General features: G+C 45.0%; 2 protein-coding genes across 2 annotated transcripts in view; both read left to right on the forward strand.

The window, feature by feature from the left end:
* Positions 1 to 8,516: 8,516 nt before the first annotated feature.
* nars2 (asparaginyl-tRNA synthetase 2, mitochondrial) lies at positions 8,517 to 13,358 on the forward strand. Its single transcript, XM_086126394.1, is given in 15 exon segments — positions 8,517 to 8,656; positions 8,659 to 8,799; positions 9,527 to 9,636; positions 9,701 to 9,821; positions 9,963 to 10,103; positions 10,172 to 10,252; positions 10,637 to 10,731; positions 10,936 to 11,068; positions 11,359 to 11,457; positions 11,571 to 11,608; positions 11,835 to 11,901; positions 11,973 to 12,110; positions 12,196 to 12,293; positions 12,994 to 13,020; positions 13,144 to 13,358. Coding segments are annotated over 15 exon segments (1,458 nt in total). The 5' UTR covers positions 8,517 to 8,632; the 3' UTR covers positions 13,289 to 13,358.
* Positions 13,359 to 14,406: 1,048 nt separating this feature from the next.
* gab2 (GRB2-associated binding protein 2) overlaps positions 14,407 to 22,810 on the forward strand; it is a 36,455-nt gene continuing 28,051 nt past the window's right edge. The window contains exon 1 of the mRNA XM_086125402.1: positions 14,407 to 14,743. Coding sequence (XP_085981528.1) covers positions 14,672 to 14,743 — 72 coding nt within the window. The 5' untranslated portion in view covers positions 14,407 to 14,671. The remainder of the gene's footprint in view (positions 14,744 to 22,810) is intronic.

A 22,810-nucleotide genomic window follows, 5' to 3' on the forward strand; every position in this document is an offset into this window, starting at 1 on the left:
CTAAAATGAGCAGACATTTTCCTTTATCGGTTCTTTCTTTTGTGTGTGTGTGTGTGTGTGTATGGATAATTCGTTGGCAAAATTAACATAATTATTAAAATTAAGTGTCTTTTAAAACAACAAAATATGGTCACGCTGGAGAAATGAAGCTAATAGATTTAATACATTTAAAACTAAAGGTTTTACAAATCATGTTTAAATGTAATGAGGAACTGTTATATTACAGATGAAACTGTTGATAAATATATATTTCTCCCAGTTATGAATAACGTTTCTATCAATGGTACCAAGCTAGCTAGCTAGCTAGCCACGCCTACTTCTGGTGATCTAGCTAGCTAGCCATGCCTATTTCTGGTGAGTGGTGTACTATATATAGGTTTTTTTCTCTTGTTTACTTGCTCGTTGCAGGAAATGAACAAAAAATGAACACATTTAAATTGGCTGGGAAACAAAATTAACTTAAATACTGCATTCAAATGGAAAATGATGTTGAGGCTGGGTTGTCGCCAGGTGGTTTGGAAGTGAAGTGTTAGCCGTATTTACCCAGTGTTAGTTGCCCTGGAACATCTCAAAGTGTCAAGTGTGTGTGTGTGTTTTTTTTTTAAACTCATCCAGGTGGGAGAAAGTTGCCGAATTCCCCAAAGGGGCACGGTTTCCTTTGATTAACTTGAAAATAGGCAGAATAATTCAGCACCTCATGTGGGTGAGGAAGATAAATCAAGTGTCAAAAACAGTTCTACATAACAAACAACTGCAAGACTGCTGAGTAAAGTGAACAGTTTTAACTCAAACGTTATTTTTGTTTCTTTCAAAATGGACTGACATTCTTTTCTAGGCAATGAGCAGCCAGCTAACTGTGACTACCCCCACCCACTTCCAAACCGGCTCACACTGGATTAGGTGAGTAGTAACAAATGTCAGAATGCCAAAAACTGGTGTCCAGAGAACATTGCGAGAATGCTTAGTAGCGTGATGCCCACTCCATCCCACAGGTATGTATGAAATATTTGACTGTGGTTGTGTTAATTAGCAAAACATAATGGCTAGCATGCTAGCTAACATAAGGAGTTGAGCATGCTATCCATTTTAGTATCAAAAGAGCTCCCCACATCTGAATTTCCATGTCATCTTTTGAATCTACTTGTCTGTTGAACTGTACGGCTGGTCTTCCATCGTCCCCTTCAAAACAATTCACCTGAAATAATCACTCAAGAATCACTCTTCCTTGTTCAAATGACTGAATTTTTTGTTTACCCGTGGTGCCGTCGGCGCTACGGCCACACAAAAAATATTGGACGTGTGCTGTCGTGGTGCAAAGTTTTTCTCCAGCACATCTCGGGCAAAAGTTGTTCCTGCTGACAACTCTCATTTCGCCGCAGCGATACAACATTTTTGTTTACGCCTGCAGGCGTGCACACTACGGCTGGAATCATAATGACAACAAATTCACCTCGGCCCCGCTTACCTGAGAAAGCTGGCAAGGGCCTGCTGGAAGCAACCGAAAGTGCAAATTCCAAGCAAAATGGCCGACTTCCTGACTGTGATGCATCACCCGACATTTCATGGGCGCCCTCTCCTACTGAAGGTGAGTGTCTGTTGGGCTTCTAGCAATTCGTCAAAAAAAAAGTACAGTATGTTTCGACAAATATATCTTAAATGGCATATTTGCCTAAATGACAGCAAAAGCATGCCGTGACAGGTGATAAAAAGAAAGAAAAAAATGTGATGAATAACCGTGTGGACATTTGCGGTCATCTTGTTAATCTGTGGATTTGTAAATGGAATAAAAACGGTCTAATTGCGCTTTATATTGATTAAAGCGACATGGAAAGCACAATGGCTATAAATAACCTCCTTTTATCCTAATGCAATTTCTATAGTACAAGGGAAGAAAAAAATTTTTTAAATGTGGCCGGTGTCTTGTTTTAAAATAGAAGTAATTTAGGTCGCATCAATCAAATAATTCTGTGATTTTTTTTTTTTTTTACATTTGGACCACCGAGGGCAACCGTTTTGTTATATCGTTGGTTGCAAGAAGAGGTGGCAAAGGGGCAGCGTTTCTGCAACTTGAAGCCATTTATCTTGTTGCAACCCCCCGAGACCTTGGTTGTCATTGTAACAGTCGCCGTATCCACCTATGACCCAGCTGTAAGCAGATTTTCTCAAAACAGGCTAATTTAACTCGCCATTAATGCTTGTGTTTCACAACTCTCCCACCATTTGCAAACCTAATTAGGACATCTGTTTTAAATAGAAAAAAAAGCCTCATATGTCTCCTCTAAAGTCTTCCCAAAAATGGAGATAATAAATGTCCACGTTTCTAAACCTGAACTTTGTATTCAACATGACAAACAGCAGAGAACGTTTTGTACCTGTGTTCAAATTAGATGAACAGCAGTCTTGCTCGCTCGAAAATAAGTGAAAGGTCGCCGCGGCCTTTTCATTCCGTTCCAAAATAGCCGAAACTGCAAATGAAAGTGTAACACCTGCCGTCTCTCAACTTGCAGCGATGTTTATTTTTCCCGACAATGAGCACTGTTTTGCACAGAAAAGGGGCCCACCTGTTGTACACTGTGCAGCAACTCTGAGCCGCTCCTCGGGAAAAATAATAATAATAATCTGTGCACCGGCTACGTTTCAAGACTCGCCACGTGGGTGAGCGGCCCGCATCTGTTGTGCGACTGAGCGGACAGCGGGACGAGCTCATCTTTTAATCATCCAGGTCTCGCGTTCCCGCCGCCATGCAAATGATGGCGCCGTAATAAAAGCTTAATGGCGCAGGGGATGGTAACGCGAGCGGCTATTGAAGGAACGCGCCGAAAGTCCCCGAAGGTTCTCGGTCTCGTTTGGAAGCCCTCGCCACCGCGCGCCGTTAAGAGTCGACACAAATGAAACCCAATCGCTCGTTTTTTTTAAAATGTCACCGTTGCCCGGGTCAGGCGGAGGTCGGCGGTGTCTTTCGCGCATGCTAATGGGAGGCAAATGTGCACAAGGAGCAGGATTGGGCAAGCTACGTGGGAAATGTAGTGAGCTAAAGTACAAATGATTCCGCGTTAAATGACGCTTCGCCGCATTGAAGCTACGCCGTCGCGGAAATGTGGCGACACGCGCGCGCAAACGTGCACAGTTTCGTTCTATTATTGGCAACATTGCGTTGCTAGCTAGTGTTATGTTAGCCCGGGTACTAAGGTTGCCACTTATCAGATCTACGGGACACTCCTCCCGGCATCGTGGCAAAAAGCACGCGGGCGAAAGACATTTGAGGGTTTGGCCCTGAAATGCACAGAATCATGATTTCTTTTGGGGGGGGGGGGGCATTATTTAGCGTCATATTAGCCTCTGAGCCATGGGGTCACTTGGTGGTCAAGTACGGCAGGAGAAGTCAAGAAAGCATTTTGATGTAATTAAAGTTAAAGTGCTTTATTAGCAATGAACAATATATTTTTTTAATAGACTAGAAAGGGGCGGGGCTGCCTGCACGATAGAGGATTTGGCACACCGCCGATACCATGTTCCTGTCTTTAATATGTCTTTTGTTCATCGTTGTTCAATTCATTGTTTGTGTTTGCGTGTGACGGGCGCATGGGACAATTACGAAAACACGAGAAAAAAAAAAACACGTCCCCGTATTGAACCAGTTTTTCCGTATTTTGCAACCTTATGAGGATTTTTCAAATCTTACAAGTTTACCTGTCGCAGATGACGAAAAAAAAATTACAAATATTTCAAGTTCATTTACTGTCAGCCACTAGACAGCATTTGTACTTTTTCAACATTGCGAGAAGAAGTCGTAATGTCGCGCGAGACAAAAGTCGGAGAACAATTCAACAACTCGCCCAGGTTCAGTACATTTTGGGAATGTTGAGCTTCAGTCTTCTGGTCGAAGAGCTCGAGAAAGCTAGCGGCGTGGGAGGTGTCCGGAGCCTCAGCTGCGCTTGTCGCGCTCAACCTGACAGGTGTGAACAATCAAATGTCACTTTTTGTATTTTCACGTGGCTCGGGCTAAGCTCAAATTCCGCCGGCCGATGGCGCCTCCGTCGTTGACGTGAGCGGTATCGACAGCGCATCTGAGGCGGTTACGAGGTCACCCGGGATAAGAATCTGCTTTAATGTGTTCAGACAGCGTTTCATGTCGCACTTCATAGCCATGACAAAGTAGGTGTCAGCGAGCGGCGCACTAATGAAGGCGTCTCAACGTCGCCGCGACGCCAAGCAAAGAGGGGGGGCGGACACGCTCACGTCCGCACCGCGAGTCAAACGAGCCATCGTCACGCTTGCGCGCCGTGTTAATAAGCACGTTTCAATCCGGTGTCACTTTTTGATACCATCGAGCAACATTTTTCAAGTCAAAGCATATAGCTTTAGAAAAGTCTTGTGGTTCGAGGGGATATGGTCCAGACCAGGGTGAGAATAGTTATTCAAGTTAATTCGTTTTTATTTCATTTTGACTTTACATTTTGAGATTATTTATAATTCTAGCTTGTTTTTTATAGCAAGTTTGTTTTATCAGCTTTTTTGTTGTTGTTTTTGTTAGTTTTAGTGTTAGCTTCAGTTTTTTGGGTTTTTTTTTAAAGAGAATATTTGTGAAGTACAAGATAAAAAGAAAAGTAGCATTAACTGCAATTCCCACACAACAGTAATACTGACATAAATACATTTCAAATCCACCCCAAAAGCTCATGTAAGATTTCAATTGACAAAAATGAAAACAAATTGCTTTTTTTTTTTGCGATAATTAAACATATTGGAACATACAAAATAAAAAAGACGGGCATAAAATATGTACAATAGACGGAGTTGGAGTGTCTGTGTGCATTCAAGTGCTTTTAAGGGGGGTGAAGTGGCCGCGTGTGAGTGTCTTGTGAGCTGTGGCCAACAGCAGCTCCTCTCTGAGTGTACTCATTGTCTTTATCTCAACGATTCCTAGAAAATCACCATGCCCCATCACCAGTGAGCTATTTTAAGAACAAGTGGCACTTCACATTGGCAGATATCAGCTACAGTACAGATTTGTATCCACATTTGGATGAGCCCTGATTCCAATCGAAAGATAGGCGATGAGTTTTTTTTCTTCTTCTAGGTGGACGTTGCCGTGAGGCATATCCCGAGTGTGTCATTTCGACTATGCGGTGTGAATGCAGCCTTATATCCGCCACATTTCTCCACGCTGCCCTCACCGTGCACAATCTTCATTTGTGATATGGAGGAGTCTAACTTTTATTGTGTTTTGCTCTAAAATGACATTTCCAGAGTTAAGTCGAACATCATTTGATGCCCTTGTACACTGACAGTTCAAAATGCTGCCCGGGGCGGGGAGGGCGGGGGGCGAGAGGGTAATACAGTATTTCGGCACTTATTGCAGCAGTCTGACCTTTGCGATCACATTCGCGAACACGCTCACATCCACGCGCGTATGCACGTCGCCTACAGAGGAGGCCGTGTCGCGAGTGTCCCGAGTCCAAATTACAGTGTGCGAGCTGTGTGTTGCGTCTAACAAGATCGTTTCTTGCGCTGGTGGTAATGGCTTGCAATCGGAAGGAGAGCACGTTTTCACCCACTTATCATTAGCGTCATCAGCGGGGGTAAATGAAACGTATCATTTGGGTGGAGGTGAGGGGGGGGAGGGGGTTATTGGGGGCGGGGGGGGGTCTTGTGTTAATGACAGCGGAGGAGAGCGGACTCACGGCTCATTTACACTTGATGATTTGTTTAGCATTTCCCGGCATGTGTCACATACAGCAAAACACGGCATCCTCCCACACTCCATTTTTATTGATCTATATCTATACACACGCACACATCGCTCGCTCTCTCTGTGTAATATAATATGCGGGCTGTGCATCTGTCCAATAAAATTGAATTTTTATACATATCTTGAGACATGAAGTGTGATATTATTAAGATATTTTCAAATTAAATATTACAATGATGGATATTATGCCCCTGTTAAATGTTGAAAAAAAAAGTTCAATACAACCGAACTGACTTTGGGCATTGATTTTTTTTTTTTAAATGACATACCACCAGAGGGCAGGCTCCTTTCAGAATCACGGGTTGGAAGGGTTCCCGCCCAAGTCGCCGAGTTGGCGCCAATGATCGCGCCATCCCCAATGACTTTGAGGGAAGATGGCGGCGGTTGTTAGTTCCGCCCGACTCATGTCTGCTGGCCTGTCACACGAGCCATTCCCTGAAATCACTCCGCGATAACGGCCTAATCAGCACTTAACGAGCCGTGCCACATAAAATCAATGGCCGGTCTCCGTTTGGGAATGCGCAATATTTGGAGGAGGAGGTGCGATCCTCGGTTAGGAACCCGGATGACAAATCTCCGCCTTTTCTCGCGCTTGTCGAACACGAGGCGCACGGACGATTTGATGTACTTGAAAAGCATGTCGCTGATATGTGCTGGAGGACGCGCCTGTCATCCTCCCCAAAGGTGCACTGTGTACTCGTCTCGTGGCAGCGCAAAGCACTGGCAAACGAGTTCAAGCCGGTTCTGCGGCTGAAGCCGAACAAGGCCGCGTTGTTCTTGATGGAAGCGCAGGCAGAACAGCACAATAGCAGCTTGTTTCTATTTCACTCGACCTCGCAGCAACAAATGAATAATATATCGCAGGCAAATCCGGGGGGGTAAAAGACACGAAGAGACGGGGAGGATCTGGCTTTGTCATGTTTTGGCTCATATGGAGCTACAGCGCCACCCTGTGGTACTGATGCATTCTTTGAATTTCCCATTTCAGTGTCAACATTAAATGTTTCTTGATTTTTTGGGGGGCATTTGGAGTGATCACAATATATTTTTTAAGTATTTTCTAAATTCTGTCTTTGTATTTATTGCTCATCATTTATTTATTTATTTTTGCTTGTGGTCGTTTTGATTTTTTTAGTGTCACCACTCCAACAAATTTATTTTCCTTTGCAGTATTAAAATATGATTGTTGAAAAATAATACGAATGCTTCGTTGGGGTTTTAACATGGACATTCGCTTCTTTTTTTGTAACATTAAAACTGGGCAGTCCATCATCTGCGTTAGAAAGAAAGGTCTACGGTCACAACTTTTTGTCACGTTTGAAATGAAATATTATGTTTCAAAGTACCAGAGGTATCATTACTCGGTGTCGGTGAGAACTCAGAGAGTGAATATTCACGCCACAATTTTGGGGTACTATATTTTTGTAATATTTCAACTTACTCTATTTATAGGTTCTTGTGGTATTAATGAGAATGGGGCATTCAGGGTCCACACCGAATTTAACAAATCTCGTTCCTTGCCTGCAAGAAAAATGTGACATTTCTGACAATTTAATGCCCTCCGTTAGCGTTGCACTCTAGCGTCATTAATCACCAAATAGAATTGTTCCGCTCCCCCCATTAAGATGAGCGCGTGCGTGTAATTGCTCCTCCAAGCTGGAGATCATTCATGACTCATATCAGCCATGCATCACGTTCAGCTTTTAATGATGATGTGTCAGGAGACAGACGGAGGCACACACACACCCTGCCGCATCTCTCTCAGACCACCAGGCTCCATGGTGAGGGGGCAAGGGGGCGGGCTGACGGCCAGGTGAATAATTGTCCGTGGCATCTTATTCCAAAGATGGCATCTGCATCCAAGGGTGGGCGAGCGCACCCGGTGTCACGGTGTGTGGTGAATGAGCGGGCTTTTAGCGCAAATGGACCTCACGCTGATGGACCGTTCATCACGCGAGATTAATTTCAAGAGGACTTCCCTGCAGATGGGATGGTTTTAAAACTCAGCAGAATGGGACAATGCGGTTTGGGTCCGGCAGCGTGAGCAGAATCCCAACCAAATTTAGGATACCGAAAAATAATGCTCAACACGCACACAACCGCTATCAATGGTCGAACACCAACAATTAACAACCTTTCATGTTAGATTGTTAGATTTTACATTATACTGTATGTAGTTAGCTCTAGCTATTTGCAAATGCTTCTACGTGTCCTCGAAAAGTCATTTTGACGATGAATCTGAATTTATAAAGGCCGTTGGGAAACCGGTTGCATTACAGCCACCTACTGGACGTTTGGAAATCAATTTTATTGGAATTTCATGTTATATGGAGACTCAGTCTGATAACGTAGTACGACTTTTTTTCTCCTTGAAAAATACCTACAATATTCCGATAATACTCATAATAGTCATTGTTCTACGTTACTTTTGTACGTCATTGTGATATTGTGGTTTTTGTTTTTCTGAACTAGCCGCATTTTCGGGGTCCATGAAGGTAACCAAATGTGTCATATGGAATTTATTACGTTTGAGTGGATAATGTAGATGAAAAGAAAGGCATAACCTTTGGTGTAAATTGCTTCTAATATCTGAATATGGAAAAAGTCGCAAGAACAACAAGACCTCTCGCTCTTTTTGGCATTTGGCAAGATAACTACAACTCCCATGATCACCTTAAAAATCTGACGTACCAGGCGGTAATTTGATTGGATCTTCTTGAACACGTGAATCCACCGGACCAATAGCGGAAGAGACAACCAGGAAAAGCAAGGGAAGAGAAAGAGTGAATGTCAAGTGAAAATGAAGCAAACTATTTGATGCATAATTTAATATTAAACCTTTTGTTTTGCCACCTATGCTTCAGCGTTTGAGGAGTCGTGATGTTGTTAAGATGTTTCGGACTGCTGTACAAACGTTTTCCGTCGCTTCATTGCCCCGAAGGGTGTTTTTAGTCACTCTGAGGCATTTCTGCAACAAGGCGCCGAGGAAGCTTCGAGTTGCCGAATTACTTTCAGGCACTGGGTTGGAAACAAACGTCCAAGTGCAGGTAACGTTTCATACGGTCCGGTCTGTGGTCATGAGAGTTCGAACGCTCCGCAGCTTCAAACTCATTGCGGCGAATCTGGGAGCGTCTCCTTACATTTTCATATCTTGTCCGGATTCTTCTCTTGCACTTAATATCCTGTATGTTTATCAAACAATAAGGCTTTCCACCTGTTTATCTCATTACGTTTTCCATAGAGGTTGTAACAAACTTTCCAATTTCCACTAAACGCCACACAGCCATCTTGGCGGTTTACAAAAAACCCTCGTTATTCGCGGGCACTATGGACCAAGCGAGTCACTGACACCTTCCCTAAAATATTTGGAATTGTCAATAACAACCGTTTAAACCCTAACTGTACCATAGGAAAAAAGATCTATATAATTTCGAACACATCCTATTAACTAGCCTGTAAAAGTAATGCCTGACATGATTTGATTTCAATTGTTTTGTCTGCATCCGTTGTCGAGAAATAAGTTGACCGCCATCGTTTCTTAGCTTGAGCTTTTTCATTGCCACTCAGGGAGTTGGCAGCATGTTGTGGCATTTGAGTGCGTTTCAGAAAGCAAACAAAAACTGGGAATAGGTGAGGCTTTCATTCAATAACCAAGGATGGGTTCCACCAAAAAAAAAAAAAAGTCAATTGGCTGCAGTTCACAGCACATTGCATTTTTTCCATTGCGTTGTTGTTCTGCATCTTTATGAATAACAAAAAGCAGTTCTCTCGCAGGGTTGGGTTCGCTCCGTTAGATCGCAGAAGGCAAATTTGTTCGTGGACGTCAATGATGGGAGTTGCCTGCAGTCGCTGCAGATCGTTGCCAGTCCTGAGCTGAATGACCCGTAAGGACTTTTATATTTTGTACCTATTCCAAGAGCAAAACAAATGTTCTTTTGCCTCTTAAAGACTGCTCACATTCGGGAGTGCCGTCGAGGTTCGAGGGATCCTGAAGAAAAGTCTACACCCCAAACAGGCGGTGGAGCTGGAAGCCGAGCACATTCACGTGGTTGGAGAATGTGACCCTTTGGTGAGGACGCTCTTTTGTGTGCACGCCACGAATACAACAAATGTTTTCTTGCGGCTCCGGTATTACTTGATGCCGCTAAACTCGTCCCTGACCTTTTTATGTGATGCTTCGCCACTCGTCATCCCTTGTTCCCATTTCCAGGATTTCCCGTTTAAAATCAAAGAGCGCCACTCGCTGGAGTACATCCGCCAGTTCCCTCACCTCCGCGGCAGAACAAACGCTTTCGGCTCCCTGCTGAGGATACGCGGCGAGGCCACCTGGGCCGTTCACTCGTATTTCAAGGTGAGGTCAAGTCAGCGGAGGGTGTGCGAAGCGAGACCCCGACGCTTGTTCTCTTTCCTGTTTTCCAGGAAAATGGCTTTGTGCACATTCACACGCCGATCATCACCTCCAACGACTGCGAGGGGGCAGGCGAGCTCTTTCAGATCGAGGTGAGAGTGCTTTGCGAGGCCGCAGCTGCATACCCCGGACACATCATTAGGTACACCGTGTAACGAGGGTTACACATTTATATATATATATATATATGACACACTGGGTTCAAAGGTTATGTATTGTATGTTAACGTTGTAACATTGGAAACATGATCGAAACGGCGAGCATTTGGTTCGGAGGTGGCCCATCCAATGCAACTTTTTATTATTATTTGAATAACTGGACTTAAGGTATTCAGAACAGGTTCTCAGCATTGTATCCACAAATACATACGGTACAGCCATGGCATTTGTGCTTGTAGAATGTTAAGATCAATGTGCAGGTCACTTGCTGAAAACATCATTTTTATTTGCATTTGTGGTGAATGTATTTGTCAACAGCCTTCCTACCCGCAGAACAGCCAGGACGAAAACTTCTTCTCGGTTCCCGCCTATTTGACCGTGTCTGGGCAACTGCACTTGGAGGTCATGACAGGGTGAGTTGTAATTTTATTCTTTTTTTTTTTAAAGTATCCTCTTCGACGGAATTACTTTGCAATGCCTCGAGGCAAAAGCAAGCGACTCCACACACACACACACACACACACACACACACACACACACACACACACACACACACACACACACACACACACAGTGACTACATACTCAAGTGTGTCTGTCCATAATTATGCCTGCAGGTCATTTTCCAAAGTCTACACGTTCGGTCCGACATTTCGCGCGGAGAACTCCCAGAGCCGACGCCACCTGGCTGAGTTTTACATGGTGGAGGCGGAGGTGGCCTTCACGCGGACCATCGAGGACCTCACCGAGGTACGCCCGTGCCACGCATCGCCTCACTCAATGTCCGTGCTTGTTGATCGAGGCCTGCGATATTTTGTCATTTGAAGCGGCTTTCGATCTAAAGCCAATAATGCAGTACAATAAGGTGAAATAACATAACGAAACAACTTATGGACATTCCCGTCGCATGTTTTGTTCTTGCGCCTGGGTCTATTTTGAGACACCCGATTTTGAGGATCGGCCCAAAACCGATTCCCATCCGGTACCTCGGGAACGCATTTGATTTCTACCTTGGCTAAACAATGCGTTTACACCTTCAGGTCATGGAGGATATGTTCAAACGGACCACCGAGCACGTGTTGGACCGCTGCGCTCGAGACGTGGACTTGTTTCACACGCATGTGACACCGGGACACAGGGTGAGTCCCTCCGCCGCCCCCTCGAGGACACGTCGCTTATTGAGCTCCTGTCTTGCCCGACGACCGGCCGACCAATGGTCTCACTGCGTTCTCCTTCTGCCTCATGCGCAAAGGATGCCGTGGAGGCCATGCTGAAGGAGAGATTCCATGTGTAAGTCTTCTTTTTTTTTTTTTTTTAGTTTGTATCTTTCTTTTTTTCATTCAAAAGTGCGAGTGACACCTGCACGAGGTTCTTATGATACTTTTGATGAAATTCAGCTGTCTATATCTCTCTTTGCTATTTTTACCAATGACAAATATTTAGGCTTTGGCACAAGACTTTTTGTTTGGGTTTTTTGGGGGGGGGTAAGTGCTCACGGAAGTCGATCTACTTCCAGGTTGACCTACAGCGAGGCTATAAATATCCTACAGCGAAGTACGCAGACGTTCGCCTTCCCCACAAACGTGCGTACGACCTCCTCATCCTCTCGGCTGCGCCTGCGCCACCTTTGACCTCCGCTTGCTCCGCTTCTCAGTGGGGCTGCGACCTTAAGACGGAGCACGAGAAGTATCTGGTGAAACACTGCGGCACGCGTCCGGTCTTTGTCACTGATTATCCCTACCGGCTCAAGCCGTTCTACACCAGAGACAACCGGGACCATCCCCAGCATACGGTGGGTTCATTGATTGATCAGGCCCCTCGGCGGCCCCCCTAGGCGCGAAGATCGGAATTTGTGATGTGGCACTTTGGTTGTGTAGGCGGCCGCCGTGGACCTCCTGGTGCCCGGCGTCGGGGAGCTGTGCGGGGGCTCGCTGAGGGAGGAGAGGCTGGACCTGTTGAGGGCTCGCCTGGAAGAGTAAGTGCACGTTCACGGCCCCCTTAGTTTGTATAGTAGATGCGTTTTTCTCTACTTTATTTCAGCCAAGGCGCACACTTTCTCTTAAGCTTGGCTGCTCGTGTCATGAGTTGAGAAACTCTCTGTGGGGGCGGTTGTTATTATTAGGGCCCCACCAATTACTCAATGGCCACTAATACTGTGGCAAGATTGATATTGGCGCGTATGGTCTATTTGTTTATTTTCTCATTTTTGCCTTGTATTTTTAAAAACGCAATGGCATTCAAACATCAGCCACGCACACACACACAATACACAGAAATGAAATTGGCCAAATTGTTTTTTCTCTCTGTTGTCAAGATAAAAAATACAAAGTAATGTCAAACAGTCCAATGTTCTCCCTGCAATTCATATCTTCAGTGTTTGTCAGCGTGAAGGGACCAACAAAGTTATTTCATTAATTGTTTTTGTTTTTTTAAATAATTGGTAGTCAGAATTACTCTGCCAAATAGCAGAATCGGCATCGGCTTAAAAGAAATCCACTTTGGCGAAAGTTATGATGGAAATAGCGAATGGCTCGCTCACAGGATACATTTTCAGAACTTGGCTGAGAGAGGACTTGTTTGTCTTAATGTCATATTTGACTTGGGGGCTGGAATTGCAGATACTCAAGTGTTTGTGTACAAGCCATGATAAATACATGTATTTTTTTTCTTCTCAGGGTCGGATTAGAAGACACCTACAGCTGGTAAAAACAAATTAAAATCAGCATATATTTAAATACAATGCTGGCATATTCAGTTGTTTATGCTCATAAAAAGGCCATTTTTGTATCCATGGCCCACTGCAGTGACAATGAATTTATTTTCAGGTATTTGGACTTGAGGCGTTTTGGCTCTGTGCCTCACGGTGGCTTCGGAATGGGATTTGAGCGATACCTGCAATGCATTCTGGGAGTGGACAACATCAAAGACGTGATTCCTTTCCCCAGATTTTCACATTCTTGTCTGTTGTAATCTCCGAGGCTCCTTTTTAAATGATGCCAAGCATGTGTCATAATAATTAAACAAGACAGTGCTTTATTAATGTCTTGTGTTTTTCCGAAGCCTACAAAGTTGCTGGTATGTTTGCTGATGAAAATACAAACAGTAAGTCCGACTTGATTCCAGTGCAGCAAGAGTACTTGGTTTTTATTTTATTAATTAATTACTGAAATCCATGATGAGTTTCTACTGATATTTACATGGAAATGTGCCACCGTAAATCTTAACATTCCCATTAGTTATGAGAAAGCAACACTTGTTCGCTTTCTTTTAATTAAATCATCTGTATTCAGCTACAACATGAGGTACACAAACACATCTATTATTCAGCTCTATGAGCGGGTTGAAATATTTGAAACTGTTTTCAAAATATTGCAGTTGTTCTCCACAATAAGCAGTTGCTGTTTTGTCAATATCCATCTGTTAGAGTCAATCAAAACTACGCCTGTTGCTTGGCAAATAAGTCAAGTTCATTTTGTGGATATTTAATATTTCATTCGATGAACATCAATTACGGAACGCTGAGACGATGGTAAGTCCATCCATCCATCTTCCTCCATTCTGGGTTGTTTGCAGGGGCTCGTGAAACCATGACTGTGGATGCTGTGACAAACAATGATTTCTCACCCATGTTGTTTGCTTGCTATGATTGCGATTGACGTTGGCCGGCTGAATCAAACTTTCTTTGCGAAAGAGAAATTCTTGTAGGGTTTGCGGTCAAGTAAAGTGATGATTTGTAATTAAGTGAATATAAAATGACCTGTTGTATGGTATCAAGGGAACCAAGAGTACGAGAAGACTCGTGTTTGGACCCCCGTACTTCATCCAAACCGCCGAGTAAACATTGAAACGTTGTAATTACTTTAAAGCGCCTCAAGATGGTGCTGTTTCTGCGTCCAATCCAACCGTGGGACGTTTGACTGTGAGTCTTTGTCATGCATTTAAAACGCAAGTCGTCTTTGCAGCTGTCCGGAAAGTGTGTTTAATTTATTGCTTGTCGTAAAGCATGTGAACCGATATACACGTTGAAATACTTTTATTAAAATATTGTTGCTTGCCGGACGCCCATCCCTCCTGCGAGCCGGCCGTGGGCGTGGTGTCGAGTTGGGAAAACAAGCCGCAGACGCCCCGTGACGCTGCCCCGCATCAGTCGAGTTTCGCCGCAGAAGGAGCTGCCAAGGTTCGTCCGATAACATCTCCCCGACCGGGACTGCCAGAACCCCCCTCAACCCCCGTCTTCTTCCTCCTGGTTCTGCTTATCTCGGCTCGGATGGGGGACAAGCGCGCGGCGACCGGGGCCGTCCTGCGTGTGTAGCCGCCCGTTGGGCACCGACGAACCGACTTGTTGTCGGCAAGATGAGCGGCGGAGAAGTCATCCTCCAGGGCTGGCTGAGGAAGTCGCCGCCGGAGAGGAAACTGCGGAGATACGTGAGTGGATCTGACTAACTGTACACCGCACTCATTCGTCACTTTATTAGGCACACCTGCGCGGTACGCTGTAGTAAAAACTCTGCCTTGTACGATGACATCACTTGACAGTCTTAGGGAATCCTGAACGTGGTTGTGGTTGTTGTAGTAGTGCAGAATAACGCTGCAGCCTACCGAAGGCGTTCATATTCGAACAATAACGATTATTTTGGTTAGTGTAAAACAGCGATTCTCAACGCAGAGTCCGATGGCAGGTGTTCGACGAGAAATGACCCCATTTCACTGAATCGGCCCCCAAATTTTCAACTCTAAGTTATCTTTGTTCGTCTATCTAAGCCATCAACGTGACAGACACAACAGCGAGGTGTGTTTGCACCGCATCACACCATCATTATTTCAGTGTACACTTTATGACATTTTTCTTTGGTGGTGTGGTGTGGGATTCTTTCAATGTCAATGTGCCTTGGCCCCATAACGATTAGGAAACACTCTGCTGCGTAATATGGGCAAAATATTAGCCACTATTCTCAGTACAGTATACGTTGCAGCCCAGTTCAACAATCACACTTGAAATTCACTCCTTCTTTTTGCTTCCTCCTGTTACCAAAATATGAGAAACGCCTACTACTACTAATTTAATACCAACATGAATAAAAAGTTTTTGCTGATAATAGTGACAGACCGCCATGTTCTTCCATCAGATGGGAGATACAAAGCACATCAGTGACCCATCTGTGCATTTTTGTGATAATTGTCTTTGGTAGTGTGTCGTGACATTTTCTCAATAACAAAAGATGTGCCTTGGCTCAATAAAGGTTGAGTTTATATGACTAGTTCTTAACACTTGATGTCGCTCTATGTGGTGTACCTAATGTTTTGACCCCTGATTATATTATCATATCATATTCGAACAATAACGATTATTTTGGTTAGTGTAAAACAGCGATTCTCAACGCAGAGTCCGATGGCAGGTGTTCGACGAGAAATGACCCCATTTCACTGAATCGGCCCCCAAATTTTCAACTCTAAGTTATCTTTGTTCGTCTATCTAAGCCATCAACGTGACAGACACAACAGCGAGGTGTGTTTGCACCGCATCACACCATCATTATTTCAGTGTACACTTTATGACATTTTTCTTTGGTGGTGTGGTGTGGGATTCTTTCAATGTCAATGTGCCTTGGCCCCATAACGATTAGGAAACACTCTGCTGCGTAATATGGGCAAAATATTAGCCACTATTCTCAGTACAGTATACGTTGCAGCCCAGTTCAACAATCACACTTGAAATTCACTCCTTCTTTTTGCTTCCTCCTGTTACCAAAATATGAGAAACGCCTACTACTACTAATTTAATACCAACATGAATAAAAAGTTTTTGCTGATAATAGTGACAGACCGCCATGTTCTTCCATCAGATGGGAGATACAAAGCACATCAGTGACCCATCTGTGCATTTTTGTGATAATTGTCTTTGGTAGTGTGTCGTGACATTTTCTCAATAACAAAAGATGTGCCTTGGCTCAATAAAGGTTGAGTTTATATGACTAGTTCTTAACACTTGATGTCGCTCTATGTGGTGTACCTAATGTTTTGACCCCTGATTATATTCTAAGTGGTAGCAGGTGCATCCCCCAAAACATCTGGCCCACTTTACACCCCCCTCCCCCCATTTTTTAAAACTACGGTACAAAAAATATGCAAATTTCACACAGACGGCCACTTGGATTGGAGGGGGGGGGGGGTGAAGTTTGGGACGTTAGGGGGGCAGTCATATGACAACATGGACACGCCTGCAGCTATCTGCGCTCCCCGCTAAATGCCTCTTACGCTCATATTGGCATTATCCAATCACGATGAGGTCACGTCTGATGTGAGCCATTCCCATTTTGTCTGTGCCACAACAATAGCAGGGCTCCCTCCTTGAGTGGCCCGGTAAAGCTCCCATAAGCCACCCAGGAGTGTGTGTGTGTGTGTGTGTGTGTCTCAGTGTGTGTGTCAGGGGTGGGCGGGGAGAGTACTAGTCAAGCCGCCACTCACATAATAGGATTTATGGAGGCTGATAGTAGAATGAGCCAATCTATAAATACAGCTGTCATTTGTTTACGTGTGGTGTTGTGTTACTACCGGGCCACTTCTTGCGCTCCTACAAACTGACTATGCCAAGATGTCATCAGTGTGTGTGTGTGTGTGTGTGTGTGTGTCATCATCTATGAAAAGCATCCGAGAATGTCTCCCAATGTGTCCTTCCACCATTGTCTTCCACTTACACATGCTCGGTGTTTATACAGAGACCACCATGGTCAGCCTGGAGCAGCTGCTGCTGCCGCGACCGTACGTAGGAAGAAGCCAGCTTAGCTCCACCGTATAAACAAGAGCACGGCGAGTGGGAATGCAATCATGGGGCTGTCCCAGCCTGCACTCCCGCCCACTTCTCATAAGCGAGTGATTCTCAACAGGTCAGACCCAAAAGTGGGTCACAGGAGCTATTCAGCCTTGGACAGGTCGTAGAAAATTACAAGTGTTTTGAGATACTGACGTATCAAGGTTCTGAATGGCGCGCTTTAAATACAGATACGGCAATTATGTGGTAATGTAAAGTTGAACGCTCATGTACAGTGAAATATTGAACAAGGAGCCCAGGTTGGACTTGGAAAATAATAACATTTTGACTGACGTCCATCAGGGACCTTTGGTTTTATTGGTTCATTAATTCTCGTGGACTATAATAGGTGAGGGACTGGCCTCAAAAGTCATCAGTGCCAAAATGTAAGTGAAAATGTGTGGGCTTATTTTATGTTATGACACGGCGAACCACAACATTTTTGCTCTCCGCTTATTTATTGCTTATTTTTATTTAATTTTTTTCCATCATTATTCACTGAAGACCTCAATTCCAACTTTTGTGCGCAGGCCAAAGCCTTGCATGGATATATGGCTTTAGCTCCAAGCTGTGGCATCTTGGGTACAAGGAACAATGTTGAAATGAGGGGAGGAGCTTCATTTTGTCTGGTCTTACAGGGAAAAAAATGTTTTGATGCCATCTTGTGGTCTCGATAGGCAATTACAAACCTTTCATGGGTTAGTATTAATTACCTACAGATTTTTGTTTGTCAGGCAGTGCTCACGGAGAAATTTTCACCTTCGGTTTCTTCACAAGGTGCTCTGAAAGACAATAGAACACGAAAGCATACGTAGTTCTGTCTCGACTTATACTTAAGTACACGGCGTGAGTAGTTTTGCCACCTCTGCAAAGCGGACACGCGGCGTCGGTGTCATGAGACGTCCGCAACAAGCAGACGTGTGGATTCAATCATCCAACCATTTGGAATTCCTTCCTCTTAAAGTCTAGAGTGGGGAACAATCAGGACTATTTTACCCGCCGCCATCGCTGTCAGCTGACCGGGGTGACGTTTGGGTCGCGGAGCAGGCCCGTCGTTCTCTCCACTAATTAATAATCCATTTGGTCGTTGTGAAATGTGAGTGGAACATAAAGAACACGTTGAGTGGTCCTTGTGATCTTTTACATGGTAGTCTGTTGTTTCAACCAAAAATGGTTAACAGCGCAGTTTTTGGAGGGTGACAATGAACACAAAAAAGTGAAGGTGTTTGAAAATGTGATGCCTCGCTGCAGTCTAGCCCATCGGACACTTAGTGAGGAAGCGAGGAATGGCTGAGTACCAACCATGTCTCGGTACTGGGCCGATTTTTAATGGATCGGGTTCCCGTTGATCCTCCCGATACCAGCCACCAATACTTTCGACAAACAAAAACAATCTGACATTGAGCAAGTCCTCCTTGGCCGTAGTTGGCTCTATACTGCGGCAATTTGAGGCATTGGCAAATTGTCATTTATTCCAATCGTGTGTTTTTTTGTCTAATATGGATGCAGTATATCAACGAAATCATGTAGTCATGGTGACTTGAGTGAGAATTATGGAATACTTTTCTGGTGGTTTGTTTCTGGAAAGAAATCAATTTGAAAGGCTTGACAAGCAATTGATTTGTAGCCGAATCCTTCCGGCGTCATTTAAGTATTTGGGGGATTTTGCTCAAGGCGTTTAATCATTGGAACAAGTGTGTTGTCTTTTGCCCAAGAGTGGATGAGGTGTCCTGAATCCCCCCGTCTAGCCGTCCGTCCCACCCAACCGTAAAATCTGGACGGGGTCGCATTGTGTTAATCAGTTGCTTCTTCTTTCAATGATTCCTTTTGGATTTTGTTTTGAGCTGGGCTCAAAACGAAAGACGCATTTTCCTCAAGAATCAGGCAGGAATGCACTGATTAACATGGTGCATTAACCACTTAACATGGTGCACTCTGTCAACGATAATCGTACACAAAGATGAACATTTTTTACTTTTCACTGACACCCGCTCTGGGAGAAGATCAAGCAGCAGTCTTCATTGACCTGCCGAAAAAGCGTAAACCAACGAGAGTCTGTTGTATACGGCAAACAGTACAGATGTTTTTGCTGGCACAGTGTCATCCGCATCGAGCTGGCAGTTAATGCCCAACAAAAGTCTGGAAGGTAGTTAATGTTCATCGTGAACAATAAGGGACCCGAAACGGAACCTTGAGGCACTCTTGGATTTTGGGGGGGGGGGGGGGGGGGGTGCAGACTAGACCTAACGATTCTCACCTGAACACATTGTTCACTACTTTCTCGATAGGACTTCAACCACATCAGAGCTGCAGGTGACAATTAACCCTTTCAGGGACAGCGGTCACGACAGTGGACAGCTTACCATGTTATCAGGTTACAAGGTGTATGAAAGGGTGACGCTGCATTTTTTTCATAAAAATGCAGCAGTCCACTTCCCTGTCCATTATTGCCCATCAGAAGTCCCCAGATCTCAGTTTGTGACCTCTTAGATTTGAGTTTTTTTTTTGCGTGTCAAAAGGCAGCGTAAGAGGAGGTAAAAACAGGTCGGGCATGCAAATCGTATGCAAAGTCAGCCGTTGGTGAAGGGGGTGGGGCTGAGGGAGGTTGACGTGGAAGTGAGGCTCTCTGGGATGTTTCCTAATTGTTTACCAAGGTGATTAACGCTCGGCGGCGATGACTCACTAGATCCACAGCGCACAAACACACAATGAGTCAGGAAACTTGGGTACGCGCTGCCTCCTGCGTGCTAAAATATAAGCAGCGTGTCAGGTTTGCTCATCAAAAGAAACACGTCATATCGGGAACAACGGTGTCGAGACACGTTCTCCAATCATTCAATGAATGACTGAATTTATTCATATATTCACAAACACACACTTTTTACACATACTGGGGGGGGTGCCTTGAGCGTCCTCTTTCACGCCCAACCCTTCCCACTTTAACGTCCGTGTGCTGTCCTCAGTTCTGTCCGCCTTTCCTCCGTATAAGCAGCGTGTCGGCACAACATCAGTCAGTCATGCGCAGGGCTCGTCACACAACAGTCACACAACACCATTCGCAGATTTTGTAACTTGGTGCATACGCAAGATGCCCCCATCCATTCTGGAGAAAATATAAGGCTTTTAAGTGTGCCTTACGTTTGTGAAAGTACAATGCATTCACTTGTAAAGGTTTGAAAAAAGGCATATAAATATAAGTTTACACACACATACAGCATACACACGCACAAGGAAGCTGTGATACGTGCTAAGGGAAGTTCCCACTGCATATTTTTGTCACCTTTTTTTCCCCGAGCGTGTCCCAATACTTTTGTTCGAGTGACTTGGTTGGGGCTTGAACTGCACAGCATGGCAGAATGCCATGAAAATATTAAGAACAGGTGCGACGACGTTCTTCTTGGTGACCTCGGATGTTCTCGTCATCACCTGTTGCCAGGCGGAGTTCAGAGAATTGGACCGGCTTTAATTCAAGTTCATTAATTTTGACTTGTGACTGTGTTCGTTGACGTAAGTTAATATGTATAGAAAATGTTTTTGGGGGGGTGGGGGTTGGGGGAGGTTGGCTCTGGCTGGTGGCTGGTAAGATTGAGCCACCTCAAATTGAACCCTTTTACTGTATGATGTCTCTGTCTGAAGAATAAAACACTTAGTTTGGTTTAAAGCCCCCCTGATGGCCTCCATGCGTCTTGCGGCGACGAAGCGCCAGAGAAAAATCGTGACCGTTCAGGAGATGCTAAAATTCCTGGAAATGCTTTGGCCACAATGGAGTTATGCAATCGTTTTATTTAGAAGGCTTTATCTTTATTTTGTTCCCTCTCAACCATAAGGTATGCAACTCTGTGATGCCATTGGCATTTCAGGTTTTCTACTTCCCCCCCCCCCCCCACGCACTCCTTTGGCCATGAGTTGCAGTGTACAGTGTAAATATACTATATATAATAAGTGTGAATCAAACTCGCATCAGTCTGCGTACACCGCATGAATCATACAAATGACATAGTGTAAACAGTCCAAATCCTGTTCCCACGTCAAGACCCCCCCCCCCAAAAAAAAGCCCTCCCACCTGTCCGTTGAACAAACGTGTCTGTTCACATACGCAGAAGAGTTGCTACATTCCAGACTGATCATATCGGGAAGGTGATAGCACTCCTGCCCTTGTAAATGGAAAGAAGGTAGAGAGCAGAGGGAGGACGGCCATCTGCTGCCAGCTCAACCGTTGTTTTGCATGGGGGGGCAGGGGGCGCTTTGGGAAGTCCTTGCCCTCAGAGGTCAGGCGGGAGCGCCTCCCCGTTTCCTGCTTTGACAGGCATAGACATTTTGCGTGTTTCATTTTTATTGGCAGGCAATTATGTTCCACGCCATGTCAGTGTCTCGCGTACGTTCACTTGAAGCAGCCGCGGGGGTGATCTTCAAGAAGGCGGGTGGGCTTGGGGCTGGGGGTACAGTTAGAGACCATCAAGCAGGTAGAGTAATGGGGCCGTTAGGGATTATGGCACGTCGCCGAGAGGATTGAGTGGTTGTCTTTTTTGGGTTATGCAACGGAGATTTTTTTGTGGGTCGTGATTCGATCAATTTACGTTCTGCTTTGCGTCTTGTTGGGCCTTGGGTTGCTGCTTGAAGAATTGCTGCAGTCAGCAACCGTTAGAAATGTCTTCTTACTTGGGATGATCAGTGTATTTTTTTTTTTCCTACGAGAGAAATCATAGATTTAGTCAGGAAACAAATCCAATAATCAGTCAGGGTTCTGCCGGCTGCGAGCCATCGCGAGCCCCCAAGTCTCTAGTCAGCGCTTACAAAACAGCATCTGCTCCCTCAGATTGCCAGAGATAGTTTGCCATCTCTTGCTCCTTCTTGCCCTTTGGCATGGCACATTCACAGGAGTCAATGTTTATCCAAGCAGCATGTCAACGTGCGCTTCAATCCATCACAAGAAAAAAAAAAAAAAAAAACAGAATCGCATCTTAACTCTGTGAAAGCCTTCAAGTCCGGCCCCCCCAAGGAGTGAGTTTCTTGAATTCGAATGACGGTCATATGATGCGGAAGCCGCGGCAAATCGTGAGACGGGGCCGCTCGATGACGTCCTTGTGGGCTTGGCGGAACCAACGGGAGCTAGAATTGTGCGCCGAAGTAGCAACAAGAAGACCCAGTTCTATCCGCGGCGCCGCGGGGGCCCGATTTTATAAGGAATCAAAGTGCGAGTTTCACTGCCCAATCGCCGCCGCGCTCTACCCTTTAAAGGTTGTTTTTAAACACCGGCCTGAAGACACTGCCTGTGGGTCTTACGAGTGCGCGTCACAGGGAGCAAAACCACAGAGAAAGTGCGTGCCTTGGCTCTTCAAAAATGTCGGTAGTAGCCGTCACCGGCGTGTTTGACGTTAGAAATACCCTTTTAAAGAAGACCAACCAAACCCGTGAGCACAGAAGGACGTGACTCGCGTTGCGGGGGGGAGTTTCCGACGTCAAACCCATCAAAATGTTGTTGTTTGACTAAATTTGGTGGTGCAGACCAGTTATGGGCCCCGAGTTCGGGTTTGCGTGTGCAAAAACAGGCACAAAGTGGATTGCTCGGGTCAACGGATGCAGAAGCGGATCGACTCAGCGGGTGCACCCGGGACCACGTCCGACAAACACGTCGTTTTTGTAGTGCCGTTCTGTGTTTTGGGAGGACCGGATTGCAGATGGGT

Source organism: Hippocampus guttulatus, chromosome 12 (genome assembly GCF_054856545.1).
Source record: "Hippocampus guttulatus isolate MCC_2025c chromosome 12, RoL_Hgut_1.0, whole genome shotgun sequence".
NCBI lineage: Eukaryota > Metazoa > Chordata > Actinopteri > Syngnathiformes > Syngnathidae > Hippocampus > Hippocampus guttulatus.